This window comes from Fukomys damarensis, unplaced genomic scaffold (assembly GCF_012274545.1).
Source record: "Fukomys damarensis isolate Sample0158 unplaced genomic scaffold, DMR_v1.0_HiC HiC_scaffold_33, whole genome shotgun sequence".
In the NCBI taxonomy this organism is placed as follows: domain Eukaryota; kingdom Metazoa; phylum Chordata; class Mammalia; order Rodentia; family Bathyergidae; genus Fukomys; species Fukomys damarensis.
The window spans coordinates 30512907-30530987 of record NW_022900945.1 but is presented as its reverse complement, the minus strand read 5'-3'; the positions used below and the strand labels follow the sequence as shown (position 1 = coordinate 30530987).

Genomic DNA, 18081 nt, shown 5'->3' with positions numbered 1-18081 from the left:
TCTAATAAGATTACTGACATTTAGAAATGGGAGGAAAGGAGCTAAAGGTGTAGGGAAGGTGTGATACGTAGGGGAAGAACAAAAAGGGAAAAGAAAAAAATGTGAGAGAATGAAAAGATGAAAATAAAGTGTTTGTAGATGGGGAGGGGAGGAGGGGGTGAAGGGAGGGCAGAGGTAAGGGGAAAAAATGAGAATCAAGACTTGCCATGTAAAGGTACATGATCCCAACAATGAATGTAACTGTACTGTATTCCTAAATGTACCAATAAACCAAATAAAAAAAAAAAAAAAGAAACTAACAGTTAAGTTCCACTCCAAGCGATTCTCAAGTAATTATCATGAAGGCTGTGTGGTGTTGACGTCAGAGTTTTTAATACTCTACATATTTTTGTATCTAGAATAGAAAATAAATGGGTTGCACCAATGAAATATCAGCCATTCTGGATAAGGAAGTGGAAGAAGGTAACTGCTAGAGAAAGAATTAAGTTTATAGACATAGAAACAGAGAGACTCATGTGGTTTTCATTGGGAATTTCTAGCTTTTCCTGGAGGATCAGGTGTATTTCCACTTGACATTCATTAGATACTTCTGCACCCTCCTAACAACCAACTATCTAAGGCTACTTCGTCTTGCTTGCCATTAGAGAAATCTCTTCCAACCTGGAAGTCAAAAGTAAATGGAATGTAGGAAAACACCTTATTATAGGCTGGATGAGAGAAAAATTATTAGATTGACCAATCTTTATGTCATTTATATGACTGAATTATAGAATGCTTATGTTTACATAATACCATAATTTAATAACCCAGAGCAGTTACTTACTATTCCCACTAGATGGCCCTTCAGAGAATCTTTAGATTAAAACCATGGAATAATTAACTTCTATATATTTGAAATGATTATTTCATCTTTTCTGATTGTCACCTTACTGGAAACTCATATAAAAAGGTGCAATTATCCCAGGTAATTAGCATAACATATTTAGTAATTTTTGCAAGTACTTTTCTGCCATGTTTCATGGTGAAATTAAGTTAAACAGGGGATGCATACATGTAAGCAAACAAGTACAAAGTATGATAAGAAAGAAAAGTTTGGTTGCAGGGCACAAGTGAACTTTCTCAGTTAAGACAGACTGAATGAAGACAGAAAATTTGAATTTTCAAGCATTAAATTTAGAAAGATGATAATAATCTATGCCCCTTCCTATCAAAAAAAAAAGTTGAAATGTATTCATGCATTCATAATGTGGATTGCTTTGATAAATTGCAATGAAGTTAATAAACCAAAACATAAGATACGGGAGGGAGTGGTAGGAGTTGAAATTATAAAGGGTAAGGTTAGAGAAGATCCCAAATCAAAATTAAGATTATATAATACTAAGGAGTTTATGTTTTAATTCCATAGGTAATGAAGACCCTTGTATGAATTTGCAGATGGGAATGAAATGAGAAAATTTAAGTGTAATTCATATAAATCTGGAACTTCTCATAACCTATGCCATCATGTTAATTTTTGGAAATTGTATTTTAAGTGACAAATATTTACTCAGTCTTTACAAAATAATTCTAAGGAAAAGAAGCAAACTTTCAAAACAAATGATCTTTAGACATCTCTCTCTCTCTCATTTTCCACGTCTCTTATATGTGGAAAAGTCTTCTAAAAGAGAAATATTACACCTTGTCTGTATAGTCTAAAAGTGGACAGCTAGGTTTTCTTTAATCTCTACTTTAACTTCCTCATCTCAATTCTTTATAACTTTAGTTAACATTTCATTTTTTTGTTCTTTTTCAATTTAAGTATATGTTGAACAACTAGACGTTGCAGAGGATGATGGAAACATTTCAATTACTGAGAGCTGGTTGTAAAACATTAGCTAGCAATACTGAAAAATACATCCTTATATTGTTGGGCCTTTGCCACAGAGTATCTTACAGGTTACTCCTTAACCTCCTGGGTTTCTTTTTTATAAAATAAAGCTTTTAATGTAGATCACTTCTTTGATTTTTTTCTAGTTTTATAAATTAACTGCTTTGAGCAATAATAATATAACTGAAAAGATGGATTCAGAACAGTGTGTGTGGTAGAAACTAACAAGCAGGCTCTTTACCTTGATATTCACTTGATGGGACTTAAATTATCACTGTTTCTTTTTAAAATTTCTTTTAAGCATGCCACTGGCAAGAAAAAAAGGCACATCAACCACTGAGATACAATGAATCCGCACATATATATAGCCAACTTATTTTTAAGAATTTCAAGAATATATAATGAGAAAAGGAGAGTCATTTTAAAAATGATCTTGGGAAGACTGAATATCCACATACAGAGGAATTAAATTTTGATACTTATTTCACACCATATATAAAAAATCAGCTCAAAATAAATGAAGTATTAAATGCAGGACAAGAAAATGTGATGAAACTATTAGAAGACATGGGGGGCGCTATAGAATGTTGGTCTGAGCAATGATACTCGGATTTGGCTCCCAAAGCACACACAGCAAAAACAAAAATACACAAAAATCAAACTAAGACACTCTGCACAACAAAGATACAACTAACAATGTATGGAAACAACCTGTGGGTTACATAAAACATTTTCAACTCATACAACTAATAAAGAATGAATTCTAAAATATATAAGGAACCAGGCAACAAAACCCTGAAATAATTAATACACAGAGACCTGAACAGACATTTGTCAAAAGAAGATATGCAAATGGCCTGAAAACATAGGAAAACATTTTAAACATTGATATTTATCAGAGAAATGCAAATTAAAGCCACAGTGTCATCTCACACCTGTCAAATGGCTATTATAAAAAGATGAAAGATTTCAAATATTCATGAGGGTGTGGATAAATGGGAGCCCTTGTACAATGTTGATAGGAATGTAAGTTAGCATAGCCATTTCACGAAACTAAAAATAAAATTACTTTATTATCTAGTAATTCCACTCTGGATATTTACCGTGAAGTTTTGAAATCAGTATTTCAAAGCGATATCTGTATTCCTACATTCATAGAAGCACTATTCATAATAGCCAAGCTATGGAATCAATGTAAGTGTCCATGAAGTAAAGAGTGGATCATGAATATGTTGTACATATTTTCAGGGAATAATATTCAGCCTTTAAAAAGAAAGAAATTATTTCATTTCTGATAAGTTGATTGAAACTAGGAAGCATTATGCTAAATTATGTAAGCAAGGCACCGAGAGAAAAATCCAGCATACACTCATGTGTGGCATCCCACAATATCAAATGCTTAGAAGGTGAAGGTGGAATGATAGCTACAGAGGGTAAGGTGGGGTGGGGGACATAGGATGATGATGATAAAGGTCACAGAATCTGAATTAAACTGGAAGAACCTTTTATATCTATTATACAGCATGATAAATATAGTTAACAATGGTGCTGTACGTAATTACTGAAATTTCAAATGTTCTCACCACAAAAATGTTAAGAATGTGAGATGACAGACATGTTAGCTAGCTTGATTTAATTATTTCATATTATATTCATAAATCAAAACATCGCACCACATAGCTATATAGAGTTATAAACTGTTCATTTAGAATAAAAATAAAATTTAACTTTTAGCATACACTGAAATCTACTTATTTCATATATATTAATTTGTGTTGCTTATTAACAATATTGAAAACACAATCAGCATTTTTAAATTAAGTGTCATCTGGAGCTCCTATTCCATAAAATGATTCTGGCTAACATATTACAACTTTTACATATTACAACTTTTGTGATAAAGGGTGAACAAAACATATAACAAGCTATATACACATGGGTATATTTATACAAAACTTTGTATTTGCATGAAGCTTTGCTTCACTTTTCTTTCACATAGTATATGATAAACACTATTTCATGCCGATACTCTTTTCTTCTGTGTCATTTTTGATGCTAGCACAGCATTCTTTTCTGTAATAGAACTCTCACAGAACTTATGTCTTGGGTTGAACACCTAGAGTTTTTTTGTTTCTTGTTTTTTGTTTTTTGTATCTGTTGTTGACTAACACTATTGAATGACTGGTGAAATAAAATTGTATGAAACTGGAAATCTGGGTAGCGGATTTATTGGGTAGCATAATTTTGGGGTAGAATATTTTTTAGATAGCATTTTTTATTCCAGTTTTTATTTTGTTTTATTTTTTATTAGTACATGTTTCCATTACATGTTGATTACATTCTTCATGGGGACTTGGTAACTGTAAATAACACATCTCAATTCTTTTCTTCATCCCTTTCTCTTGCCTTTCCTCCCCCTTATGGCAAAGTAGTACTCCATGATGTGTAAATACCACATTTTCTTTATCCATTCTTCTGTGATGGGCATATAAGCCACTTCAATGATTTAGGTATTACGATTCACTGTAGTATGTCTTTAACTCTGTAGTATGTCTTTAAGGTTGAATTTGACATGGGAGCATGAAATCCATATCTGAAGGTGTTGCAGTCTCTTGGAAATCTCAGTTTGAAGGTTACAACCGGGATTTTTGAGGAATTCTTTCTGTGATGAGAACTGAAACTTGAGATTCTTAAATCTCAAGAGATTAATTACCGAATATACTTGGATTTGATCATTAACACCAGAAAGAGGAAGGGAAGGGGGAGGGAGGGAGAGAAGTAGGGAGGAAGGAAGGAAGCAAAGAAGGAAGGAAGCAAGGAAGGAATTCCAGAAGGGAGGGAGGAAGGAAGGAAGGAAGGGACCAAGGGTGACGAACAAACAAAGGGGAAGACGGCAGGAAAGAGAAGAAGGGAGAAAGGGAAGGTGGGCGGGGGACAGAAAAGAAGACATCCCTGGCAGAGAGTGCTTGTCATAACTGAAGCCTGGATGCTGTCTGGCACCCTTTCACAAGACCAGGAACACAAGTCTTTCACTTAGCAAGTTTGACGCCTCTTTACATATTAAGTGAACTTTGTTTTTCATTGTAAGTGGTGGAGGACTAGAAATAATTTTTGTGCAAGCCATGGAAATCTTTTATCTACACAAGACACACTCCTATAAAATTAAAATTCTGCTCAAATAACTTTTCTTTTGAGTGATAATTCAAGAGAAAGAGAAGTTCTACTTTTGAATTAACTAGCCCTGCCCATTCAAGAACTACTTTGGCTGTGAAAATTCATCCTTTTTAAATTCTTCAATATTACTTTCATTCAGAGATAAACAGAGGAACAGAGGGAGGGAGAGGCAGAAAAAGGGAGAAAGAAATATAATTTAGCAAGCATCTACCTTGCTACAGAGTATTATGCATAAGAATTGTCAGTAAATCATTCTAATAATTCCACAAGAAAGCATTATTACAGTGAGCATTTAACAAAAGTCAATGTACAGTTTTGAGTGACTATTGAAGATTTCCACATAAACTGGTGGTACCTGTTTTGTTTCTGAAAAAAATACAACAGACTCCCCTTCTTCTCATGCGTGTATTGCCCTCTTTCCAAATTAGATGTCTCCCTGTGGCTTATGATTTCCTGCATTTTCCAATATCCCTATGAGGTAGGAAATTAGGTAACCAGCATTCCTACTGCTATACTGAAAACTACAGAGTAAAAAAGACAAGGGTCCTCCTAAAATTGCATAGACTGTAGTGAGATTACTGGAAATAGAATTTAGGACTCCTGATTTGCTGTTGTCCATATCTCTGAACAGGAAGACATTTTCATAAAATAAGTAAAAAGAGGCTGCGTTTATGGAAGCAAAGAGAAAAATTCTAAAGTCGTTTCCTTTTGTGTTTGATTCTCTGTATGTTTTAGAGTTGTCTGTTTAATTGATTTTATTTCTGTCAATAGTCCATACTTAAATTAGAAAAGAATGACAATTATATACGAATTTGGTTCACTGATAACTGGCTTTTGGCCACTTTTCATCATTGTAAACAGACTGATGTAATCTGTATTCATTAAAATGTAACATTCGTTTTTGTAAAAGATTGTATGGATGATTTAAATAGGAAGTTGGACCAATCATTGGCTGTTTGTCTTTTGTAGTCACAATATGGAGCATCAGTTTCTGCCAAGCCTGAGCTACCCCTCTTTTACACTCCTATTGATCTGGTGGATATTAGTGTGGAAATGGCTGGGCTGAAGTTTATAAATCCTTTTGGTCTTGCTAGTGCAACTCCAGCTACCAGCACATCAATGATTCGAAGAGCTTTTGAAGCTGGATGGGCCTTTGCCCTGACCAAAACTTTCTCTCTTGATAAGGTAAGAACTATTTTTGAAATCATATTTAATTGCCTAATGTGTATTTTAATTAAAGCATAAAGAGTATATTATGGAAAATTTTTCTGACCAAGATATAGTAGCTATTATATTATTAGACAAATCCTGTCATTACACATTAACCTTTAATTTCTTTTCATTCTATCTGTCCCATAGGACAGTGTGTATCATAATATTTTCCATTTTGCATTTTTATGAAGCATTATATTATATAGGTGATATTTCATTTAGTAATCCAAACACTTGGCTTCTTATGAAATTTTTTAACTGATACGTGAAAATTACATATTTTGATAGGATACCATATGATGTTCTGATACATGTATACACTGTGTAACAATTAAATCAGGTTTCACATATTTAATCTCCTCCAAGATTTATCATTAGCTTTCAAAGTCCTTTCTTTTCACTCTTTGAAAATGCAGCTGATTATTTTCTGTAGTCATCCTATCTGCCAGTAACATATCAGAATTTCCACATCTGTCCAGTTGTACGTGAGCACACATTGATCAACTTTTCCCCATACCTCCCTCCATTCTACTCTTTCTAGCCTCTGGTAATGACCATTCTATTCTCAGTCTTTGAGATCAACTTTTTTAGCTTTCACATGTGAATGAGATCATGTGGTACTTGTCTTTCTGTGCCTGACTTGTTTCCCTTAATATTAATGAATTCTAGTTCCATCCATGTCACAAATGAGAGGTTTTCACCCTTATCATGGCTGAACATTATTCCATCATATATTATTTGTATATATAAAATATGTGATATGTGTGAGTAATATATATATATACATATATCTTGTCAATAGTGCTGAAGGGAGCAAAGGAGTGCAGATGTCTCTTCGACATACTGATTTGCTTTCTTTTGGATATATACCCAGCGCTGAAATTCCTGGATTACATGCATTTTAGTTTTTATTTTGATACAATTAATTGTTTGTGGATTTGGGGAAGTGTTTAAATGAGACATATACCTCAATTCAAAGTTATGGAGACAGTTGATCCGGTTTGCAAAAAAACCTGAGATTTAATTCATGTAAAGAAAAATCCTTATAATCTATTGATGCTAACATAAGCTTCTTGATGAATGTTTGAAAATATTTTACAAAAACATTCCCCCCCCTAACATATATCCTCAGTTTCATGTGGCAATATGACTCAGTCCAGAAGTAGACATAATTAACAGGAAATGTACTACATTTTAAAGTTGAAATTAATTCTTTGAGGTACACTAATCACATACATGCATGTTTTCAAAGTAGAATGCCTTAGACAATAGGTGTCATCCTCCTAATAGTTTGAAATTTTTGAAAAAGCAGATGAATTTAGCATTTTTTTAGACCATGTATTTACAAAATTGTAGATGCTAAACCTCACAGTGTATTCCGCACTAGCTGATAGTTAGTAATAATTAATGTATAAGAATGTGTGAAGCTAGTGACTAAGAAGAGTATCATTATTTAAATCAGCCTTATCCTTAGGCAAAGAAAATAATAGAGAACAAACATGCCCCATTAAGCACATTCTCTCCCTCTTTTTTCTCTTACTGGGATCAATAGCTGGCATTATTATGGCTAAAACATTACAGCTGTCTTATTCTGACAGCTTTACAGCGTGCTACATGTAAGTATGATCAAGAAAATCAAGACAATCCTTAAAAGTTAGAAAAGTCAATGCACAAAAAAATTCTTAAAGATTTTTACATTTAATTATCAGAAGAAGGATTTTTTTCTAAATAAACTGAATATTTACAAAGCATTCCATTAAACAAAGTGTAAAAATGAACAAAGTAGACTCCATTCAGATGTAGAATACCATGGATCAATTGTTTATAATCTTGTAGAATATTAATAGTATGTTTGCCTTTGTTTCAATTCATCTTTTAAGAGTAAGTGGGAAGCTATAATCAAATGTTTAAGCTGTTGTGGAAAATAGTCTCAAATGGCAATTAATGACTATATTAGTTATTATACTTTAAATACATACATGTAATCAAAAATAGTTGGTTAAGGTATTAGTGAAGAATTATGGCAAGGAAAAAGCTTTAAATTTGCTGTTTCTTTGCTTGCAAAAATTGAATTCTGATTAATCAGAAATATGTCTTCTCTCTATTGGTGCCGTGCATTGATTTGTGACACTGTATCTTTCAGTAGCTTAGGAGCAGTTTCTTTAATGGGATCAGCAGCGTAAATGAATGTGGAGCTAACTTCTTTCTCAACCTTAAATATGAATTTAATCTATTAATTTGAAAGACTGTGATGTTGATTCAAAGGGGGAGTTATGATTAAATGCAAATTAAATCTGATATGTGAAACATAAAGAAGGATCTTTTCAGAAGTGCTACTTTACTTAGTTTGATAATGGGTACAAAATAATGTTAAAAATACTATTCAAAAATTAGTTCAAGAAACACATTTATGCAAATTATAATGACAAAAATAATGATGCCACCTTACATTTCTATAGTCATTTTCAAAAATGATTACTTCCTGTATATGAGTTTATAGAATAGTCCATTTGTCTCATAGAGAACTCCATTTGGTTTTCTTATATTGCTCCAATTAGTGATTAAACCTGTTTTGAGTATATAATTGCATTTTAAGAACTTCTGTCTTTCTTATTGATGATATATGGTATGCAATACTTGATGCATATTTTTTCCTCTGCCTTTCATCTAAGGCTAGCTCTTAAAATATTATATTTACTATACATTTGTGTGACATTATAACATACCAACTGAGATTGGCCTGGTTATAATTTATTATACCAATTCAATAATCTATTTAAAATGTATTAAAATTTAGAATCTTGACATTTGAAATTTGGATTATTTTAATATGACAAAGGTTAGTCTATAGAGTTTTGTTATCATATGAAATATTAATATTTCACAATACAGTTTTGATGAAGTACAATTTTCCAAGGCTGCATATGATAAAGAAATTAAATGCTTACCAAGGGAGTTCAGTAAAAATTAGAGCCCTGCCTGAACATCTGCTGGAAATTTTATTATCCTGTCCTACTGACAGTGTGGCTCCCTTGTTTTTCTAGATTGACAGCTGAATATTGCACTGATTTTGCAGCAAATTCGTTTAGATGAACTTTGTTTCCCTTTTTTTTTTGCAGGAGGGTGGAGTTCAGAACATGCTTTTGATTTTCATCCTATATATTTTTTTATACTCTTGACATTTGTAGATGCCAGATTGAGGTCTAATATGCTGTAGCAACGATAGACCATTGACTTACAGTGAAATGCCAGTTGATATCTCAGTAAACAGAAATATTATTATTCTTTACTGTGTAGTCTGTATAAAAGCTGTATGTGCTTTCTTTAGGGAGGCAAGTGATCAGATTTTTAATGTCAAATATAAAAAGATCTCTGTTTGCTTTTGTGTTAAATAATATCAAAGGTTTTTATTAACTATATTCTTCCTTTACAAATAGGTCTAAGAAAGTCTTATTATTATCTTAAGTATATTCTGCCTCTACAAATCAGTTTAAGAAAGTCTTAAAATAATCAGCCTGCTTTTCTTGAAATTCTGCTTGAATTTTATAGGAATGATAAAATGATATTTAGTACAACTATAAAGTGATTTTTCTATATAAATATATGTTAGGTTCAAGTTTAAATATAAAAGATGGGAGAGAAATCAACCTGTCAGGCTTTATTAAAGCTAAATTATCATGACAAAACAGAGAGGTGCTCCTTTTTAACTGGGAATATTAGAAATGGTTTTGACATCACATAAAATAACCCCTTGACCTGTGTTCACATTATATTGATAGGATAGATAAAAAGTTTGCTTTTATTAATCACCTCCATAAATTTTGTACTGTCAGAGAGAGCTACATAATATTTTAATAAGAAATAACCTTGAATGAATATATTTTGTTATAAAATGTGTCTGGTGATTAGGTAAATGTGTAATGGTCTCCCTCAGTATTAAATCCTGAAAACCAAAAATAAAAAATGTTTAAATTTCTTCAGTTCTTGCTTTAGAGTCAAAATATTGATTGTAGCTCTTTCTATAAAATATAACCTTATACCACACAGCACAATGCTTAGTTTATAGGAAGGATTTGATAAATGTTTCATAAATATTCATTGGATACATGAATTAATAAATGAATAAATAGATTTTTGGCACCAAGCATATTGAGTTCTTTTTCCAGTCATATGAACAGATAGTTAACACATAAAGCAATTGATTATTCTGAGTATTGATCTCAAAGAAGAAAAGGCCAATTTAAAATTTTCTGTATCCTATGTTGCTTTGTATATTGCATCTATATCTATCTAAAAATGAAAATGTCAGTGGAATTTCTACATGCATAGATTACATCTTAAGAACTGAGGTATTGAATAACCATTTAAAATTCAGAGGAGATTGAGAAAATAGTAAGACTCAGATAATGTTAGGAAATGATTTAAAAATCATCTGGCCAGCTATGTAAGCTCAACTGCCAGAGAAGAAATGTAACCTGTTCTTGAAGGCTAGGGATATGCTAGATATTTAAAGTCATGCAGCCTACTGGACCTATGGAAAGTTCTATTTTTGAGATATATCCATTTTGTGAACCCCAAATCAGCTCTCATAACTTTCATTTGTTTTATGTATAATTTTGCCCTCTGAGATGTCATGGAATAAATTACTATACATTATTAATACTAATGAATTGTTGATTTTTATATTAATTTTTTTTGAATTGTTAATTTTTAAATGCAGTGTGTTTTTCTCCAAGTAAATACATACTCTAGAGAAAGACTAACAGATATCGAGAGGAAGATTATGTGTGGGGCAAACTTTGGCCAGAGAGACTCTGCTCTCCATTCAGTCAGTTTTAAATCAATATCTTGGGCATGTTGTTGAATATTTTAGGTTACTGTTATTCCTTTTGTTATTATTATTGTGTACTTTGTTCACTACAAAGTATTTAGTGCTTAGAATGTTCAGGCTAAATGTTTTTCGTAAGTTTTCTGGAAAAAAGTTTTAATATCACTAGAAACTAGACACTTTCTTTTTTTAATTAGATGAAATAATAATCTGAGAAAGTTAAATAAATTGCCAGGGTTTAACACAGAAATTATCTATGTGTCTATGTGCTGGTCATCATGTTCCTTGGCAGTTTGGGCTGAGCTCCTATGGACAGCTCTTCACAATAATTATGTCTGTGTAGGTCATCTGTACATTGGCAAGTTGGTGAATATCTGAGGACTGGCAAGAGGCTCTCACTAAAAGTGAGAGTGTAAGGTGTCAAGTGGGATTATTATAGCTGCTGAGATGGATGAGCCTTGCTTTTTGTCTCTTTAATCTCTCTTGCCTGATGAGACCTCATCATCAAGAAAGATAGTCTGGGCTTGCTCGCAATGTGGTAATCTTTCCAGAGAAGAGTGGAAGCTAAAAGACCGGTTAAACACCCTCTCTGAAGCAACTTCAGTCACTTCCACCTATTCTCCCGATGAAAGCAAGAGTTGAGGTTGGTTTAGATTCGAGAACGAGGTCAATATATTACCTAATGATGACAAGACATACAAAATTATATCATAAAGAGATATGAATACAGGCTGTGCCCACTTTTCCAGATGGTCCTAAGTTTCTATCTTATAATAGTAGTTCACATCCCTGTGATGTACAAAGTGCTTCCACTCCTTTTGAAGATACTAAAATGCCATCGAATATGACCTCAATTTTAATATCCATGGTCTTGTAATACATTAGCTCCAAGTTGCTATCCCTGCAACTGAGGATACCTGAATTAAACTTAACAAATTTCTTTGAACTAGAAAGATTATTTCCGCATACAACCAATACAATATAATATAATCAAGAAGAGGTCTGGAGAAGGAGGAGGAAGGGAGAAAATAATGGTCAAAATATCACAGGTATATGTACCAAATCTCCAAAGTGAATGTAATTGCTATGTATCAAAAACATGTGCTAAGGGTTAGGAGAGGAAGGGGACAGGGGAATAAAATGTATTATATACACATACAAACTCTCCATGGTGAGTAATTATTATGTACTGCAAACATTTATTAATAAAAACAGAATTAATAAAATGAATGAATAATAACAAAATAAAGAGAACCACACTAAATGTTCTCATTTGGAAACAGGAAATGAAGGGCGTATAGAAATCACTTGTACATAGAGTTTTGAAATTCAGCTTGGAACATATTTTCAAAGATTCTGTCTCTAGGGTTAGGGGATGCTTCTTGTTTAGGGTCCAGTTTTTCTTGATGGTGGCTTCTTAATCACTGTTCTGGTCTACCCTCAAGGCTGCTAACTCTTCCCCAGTCACTGACCCTTGTAAGTGGCCAGTGATGTTCCATGGAGGAAGCTGACTAGCTTTCTCAGTATGTTCCTGTTCACAGAAAATAAGGCGCTATATTCCTCTCTTTACTTTGAGCTGTACCTTTTTATCCCAACTCAGGATGATATCATCATGAAACTCTCTTAATTTGTTTTAAAGCCGTTAAGGAGTGACATCATGTTGCACCCCTAGTTCTCCATGAAACAGACTTCTTTCCATCTTATATATGTCTTGCTGCTGTGGCACAGTGTCCTTAGGAGTCATTGGATCCCTGTTCTCTTCTGAGATTTTACTAAGGCCTGCATTAAATTTTTCTGAGGTCTTAACAAACTGTCTTTCTACAACACTCTTTATGTGATCTTTAAGTACTTCGACAATCTTTTTCTATGGAGGAGGCACTTATTGTAAAGAATCACTTTGTTTTCTAACCCAGCAAGGTCTGAGCTCTTTTGATTCACCAGAAGTTTTGCTTAGCAAATTAAGTATGCTCTTCTTCAGCTATTCTCCCTCTTATACCTCATTATACTAGGGTGGAAATACTGAACCGATACTTTTGTGATCCTATCTAGGGATTTCCTAGAACTACAAATACGTTTTCTATTTTCCGAATTATCACCAGTCAACCTTCTTTCCAGTTGTTCTGTCACCACACAATGGGGTCTGTTCTTTTCCCAGCCCTGTATGAATTTGTTTACACAACATCGTAGTCACTATTAGCAGTTTATTGTGCATTCTTCAAACCTTTACTAACAGCCCACACTTGGTTTTTCAAGCCTCTGCCTGACTCAGAGTCTCAAAGTCATTGTCACCTGTTTTAGAATTTGTTATGCTAGGCGAATGTAACTGATACTCATATAATTCTCATATAATCTGCTTCATATAAGCCACTCCATAATTTAGTGATTCCAAAGGCCAACAAGTTAGCTGTGTTTCTTTCTATAGTTTGGCTATGTGGTCTGGGCTCAGCTGGGTTGGCTTGCTTTCTTTCCATGTCATTAATTGTTCTACTCACGCATTTGCAGTTAGCTGACAGTCTGCTTGGTGGGATGATGGCTGTCCCTCATGACTTCATTCGAATGCCTGGGTCCTCAGCTGTCATGACTAAACTTTTATTTCCATATGGATTCATCTTCAGAGACTACATAGTGCGAGTTCACAATTTAGCAGTGCTAGTTCCAAAAAGGCGGGAGGAGAAACTGCAGTCTTTTTGGGGTTGAAGCTCAGTGGTTTGCACAATATGATTTTTATTGTATTATATTTGTAGAGCAAGTCACAAGGCCAGATCAGAATAAAGGAGCGTGGAAATGGTTTGTCCCATCAGAAGACTTAAATCCACCACATAGGTTTTGAACCAAAATCTTAAATACAAAAATCAGTTTTAATAATTTGTTCTTTGAGAAACTCATTACTTTAGATCTAACATGAAGTCAGTTAATCCGTGTTCTGGAGATTTAGGATTCAACTTGAATAGATATCCAGAGGGCTTTTCTCTGGTGAGCAGTATTGCACCCATGGATGCTTGTATTTCTATTGAGAAATGTAAACTATATAGAAATTTCAAAGAGAGAGAGAGACAGAGATAGAGTCTGAACATTTTGAACTGAAACCATCTGAGAATCCAGTCATTCAATGCCACTTTCCCTATGTCATTTTTATCCCAACACGTTGGCCCTTCTTCCAGTCCTCTGAGATGGCATTTTGCATCCTATCTTAGAGCTGTTTTGCTTATTTTGCTTGGTGTCTGCTCTGTGTACAAAGCTCTGCCTTCGGATCTTCGTATGATTGGTTCTCACATCTCAGATCAATGGTTACCTCCTCAGAGAAGCCTTGCCAACCACTCAAAACTCAGTCTTTCTGTGCCATATTACCCTGGTCATTTTTTTTTCTTTTTCTGTTTTTGTTTTTGTTTTTTTTCTCATTGAGTTTATTGGTGCTTTCTAGGTATACAGTACAGTTACATTCATCATTGGGATCTTGTACCTTTGCATGACAGGTCTTGGGTCTCATTTTTTCCTATTTTGTTTTCTAAACTTTATTTTTCATTACATAAAATTGTCATTGTAGTGCTCTTGAGTATTTATTTGTTTACTTATTTTTTGTTTTAGTCTCTTAAAAGTAGGCTCCATAAGAAGAAGGATATTGTCCCTCTTGTTCATTTGGTATGCTTACTGCCAAAAAAAAAAACCCCAAAATTCTGGCAGATAAGTAGATAAGAAGGATGTGATGCATTCTTTTTAGATGGATGAATAATTACAGGATTCTAATTTAAACCACAATTCTACATGACAGCTCTTCATTTACTTGGAGTCTGCTCTCGTGTCCAATCTATAAACCTTTTCTTTTCCTTTTCTAAATAGTCCCTTTCCCATAATAAGGTTTACAGACTTTTTACGATGTAGATTGTCCCCTCTTCTATGTGGATTTCAACAAACTTGTTTCAATCCACAATATCTTAATTGAGAGGAAGTTGCACCTGTATTTGCACAAACTGCACAAATTGCTAGCATCTGCTGGCCAGACAAGAATGAAGAATAGCATCTTTAGAACTATAGATGCCAAAAATATTAAAGCTGAAAATTTCTTTAAAATGCTGTGTGATATTTTAGAGCCTGACAAATTTCCTTGGATTACAATATAGGACATTACATTTACTCAGTAACTTCCTATGGAAGGTCTTGGCAAAAACAATGATCTATATTTTTAAAACATTAAATCACATTTATTTATTTTGTTATTATTAAAAATTTCCACATTATTATATCATGAACAATGGTCCAGAGCATTATTTTCAGTGCTGTCATTTTAGCTTCATATTTTGTGCACAAGTAATTCCTATTTATTGTGTAATACTGTTCTGTGGATATATACTAGTACATTAACTAAAAAAATTCTATGTGCATTAATGTACAAGGCTTAGAACCAAAACGTGTCCCATACTAATAGCTTCTTTGAAACCTGTCTGTGTTAATTATTTAGATCTATTTTGTTAAAATTCATAAAATTGATTCATTCTCATAAAGAATGAGTTTATTTAAAAGTTACAGTTCACATGTATAGCAGTATAGGAGATTTCATGCACGTGTTTACGACCACATACCAGGCTCTTGTGTGGTGTAACCCTAATCTTTTCAACAAAATTGAATGTATTTATATGCTTGCACACTCATTCACTTGTGTGTACACATTCAATATTGAAGCTAGATCTTCCAAGTTAGAATCTAATAAGTATGCTATTATCTTTCCCCAAAGTTCTAATCTGTTGGCTTGTTTTCCATGTTTGCTAGACTTAGTTTGTTAAATAGAAAATGTAAATCAAGATGTTTGCAAACAAAAGTTAATGAATACATTTTAATATTAAATAAAAAATTGTATTTGTTATCAGTATGATATTTTTAGCCATGTACATTATTAAAATTATTTATATTGCCTCAAATGGTATTTCACAGTTTATTTCAAATTTGGGCTAGTTGACTATGAAGCAGACTAATCAATTCTCCAATATAATTAAATCTTCACCTTTTTTCCATTTTAGGCTGTGATTTCACACTTGTTAATTAGTTAATCACTTTGGTAAAATGGACAAGATGAAATTCAAATAGACTTTTTTATTGAGTTTATTGGTACTTTTTAAGTATACAGTACAGTTACATTTATCATTGGGATCCTGTACCTTTACATGACAAATCATAGACTTCTTAATAATATAAATTGACATGACAGTTTGGGTCTGGATTAATTAATATATGAACCTATCTTGCAATGGAAAATCCCTCTCATTTACTAAGTTTCTCCTTTGCTCTCCCTCCCCTTCCCTTCCTTTTCCTTTATCTTCCCTTCCCTTCTTTTCCCTTTCTTTTCTCCCTCCCTCTCTTTTAAAGCAGCAATCAGTGTTAAGGTTAATGGAAAAGTCTCATAATTATGGTTAATGAAAATTTCTTTAAAGTATGGTTCTACTGCTTGAAAACCTAATTTTGCTCTTGCCTTCTTTCACATTATTCTTTTGCAGGCTTTATATTTAACTGGTTAAAAAATCTCCATATTATGAGTATTTCTAAATGATAGACTTTGGCTGAAATTAATATACATTGAATCCATAATACTTTTTTTTACCTTTGTGTTTTCTTTATTACTTTTTAATAAGATTCTCATCATTATTGAGCAGGGATAGTTTTTATCCTTCTTTTTAAAAAATATCTTAAATAAAAAGCTGATTTACCTTATGTCAAATTTTTATCAAGAACATACCTACATTGTCTATTCTGTAACAAGATTTATTCAATTGTAGTAAAATTACAGCTCCCTTTGTGTACCTCTTTCTTGGAAGACTTGCTATGTGCTTCATATTCAGTCTTCCTTATTTTTTTGAAATAAGATGTCGTGAGACAGGAAGTATCATTAACTCCAGGAAGTTACTTACATTTTAGAAATACCCAACCAACCTATCCTTCAAGGCACTAATCACTTTTCCTTACTGGACTTCTTATCTGTTTCCTTCCCTCCTGAGAAGCCCTTTTTGTCATGCTCTGCTTATTCATTTGGATGTATTTGAAATGTTTCCTGTATTTAAAATGGATTCACATTCCTCTTTTGGCACATTCACCCTCTATTAAAGTTTAACTAAATAAATCATTAAGTAGCATCATTTTGAGGTTTATGGATTAGACTCAATTTAACTTGACATCTTTTTCTAATGCCTCTTATATACCCTTTTGTATCTCATTCAATGAAACTTTTGTTATACACTGATATCAGATATGTATGTGTGTGTGCAGCCTTTACTCTGAAAAATTGAACTCCCATTCAGAAAGTACATGGGAGAAAAATGAGAACCAAGCCCTGTCATGTAGAGGTACAAGGTCCCAACAGTGAATGTAACTGTACTGTATCCCACAAATGTACCAATAAACTCAATTAAAAGGGGGGGGAAGAAAATATGTAATGTACACCAGAAGACAAGGCAAGTGAATGCTGACATAAGGCTACAGGAATTCAAAGATTAAAACTTTGTTCAGTAAGCTGTACTTTCCTTTATTTTTCAAAAGAAAAATAATTCACATGTTACTCATCTCTTATATATGAACATCCGAAGCATGAGAGTGTCACATGTATTTAAATTTTAGCATAGTACCTCACAAAAGGGATAAGTAAGTTCCATAAATCACAGGAAGGGCTACCAGACTAGGAATGTAAATGTGATTGTATAAATATCAGAGAGCATGCAAAAACTGTAAGCAGAAAATTTGGCTAATTCAATTTGATTATAATATAACTGCCATTTGCTTTTTGTTTTTTTTCTGGTACTGGGGTTTAAACTCAGGACCTTGTGCTTGAGAGGCAGGTGGAAGAACCACTGAGCTAATTCCCCGGCCCACATTCCCTTTTTTTTTTTTTTATTAATTTTATTGAGTTTATTGGTACAATTTAGGGATATAGTACAGTTACATTCATTGTTGGGATCATGTACCTCTGCATGACAAGTCTTGATTCTCATTCTTTCCCCTTACCTCTGCCCTCCCTTCA

The 18081-nt window shown here is 33.1% G+C and overlaps 1 protein-coding gene across 1 annotated transcript in view; it reads left to right on the top strand.

Moving 5' to 3' along the window:
• Positions 1-18081, top strand: part of Dpyd (dihydropyrimidine dehydrogenase) — an 826486-nt gene that overhangs the window by 387025 nt on the left and 421380 nt on the right. The window contains exon 14 of the mRNA XM_010639922.3: positions 6011-6226. Within this exon, the coding sequence (XP_010638224.1) occupies positions 6011-6226 (216 nt within the window). The remainder of the gene's footprint in view (positions 1-6010; positions 6227-18081) is intronic.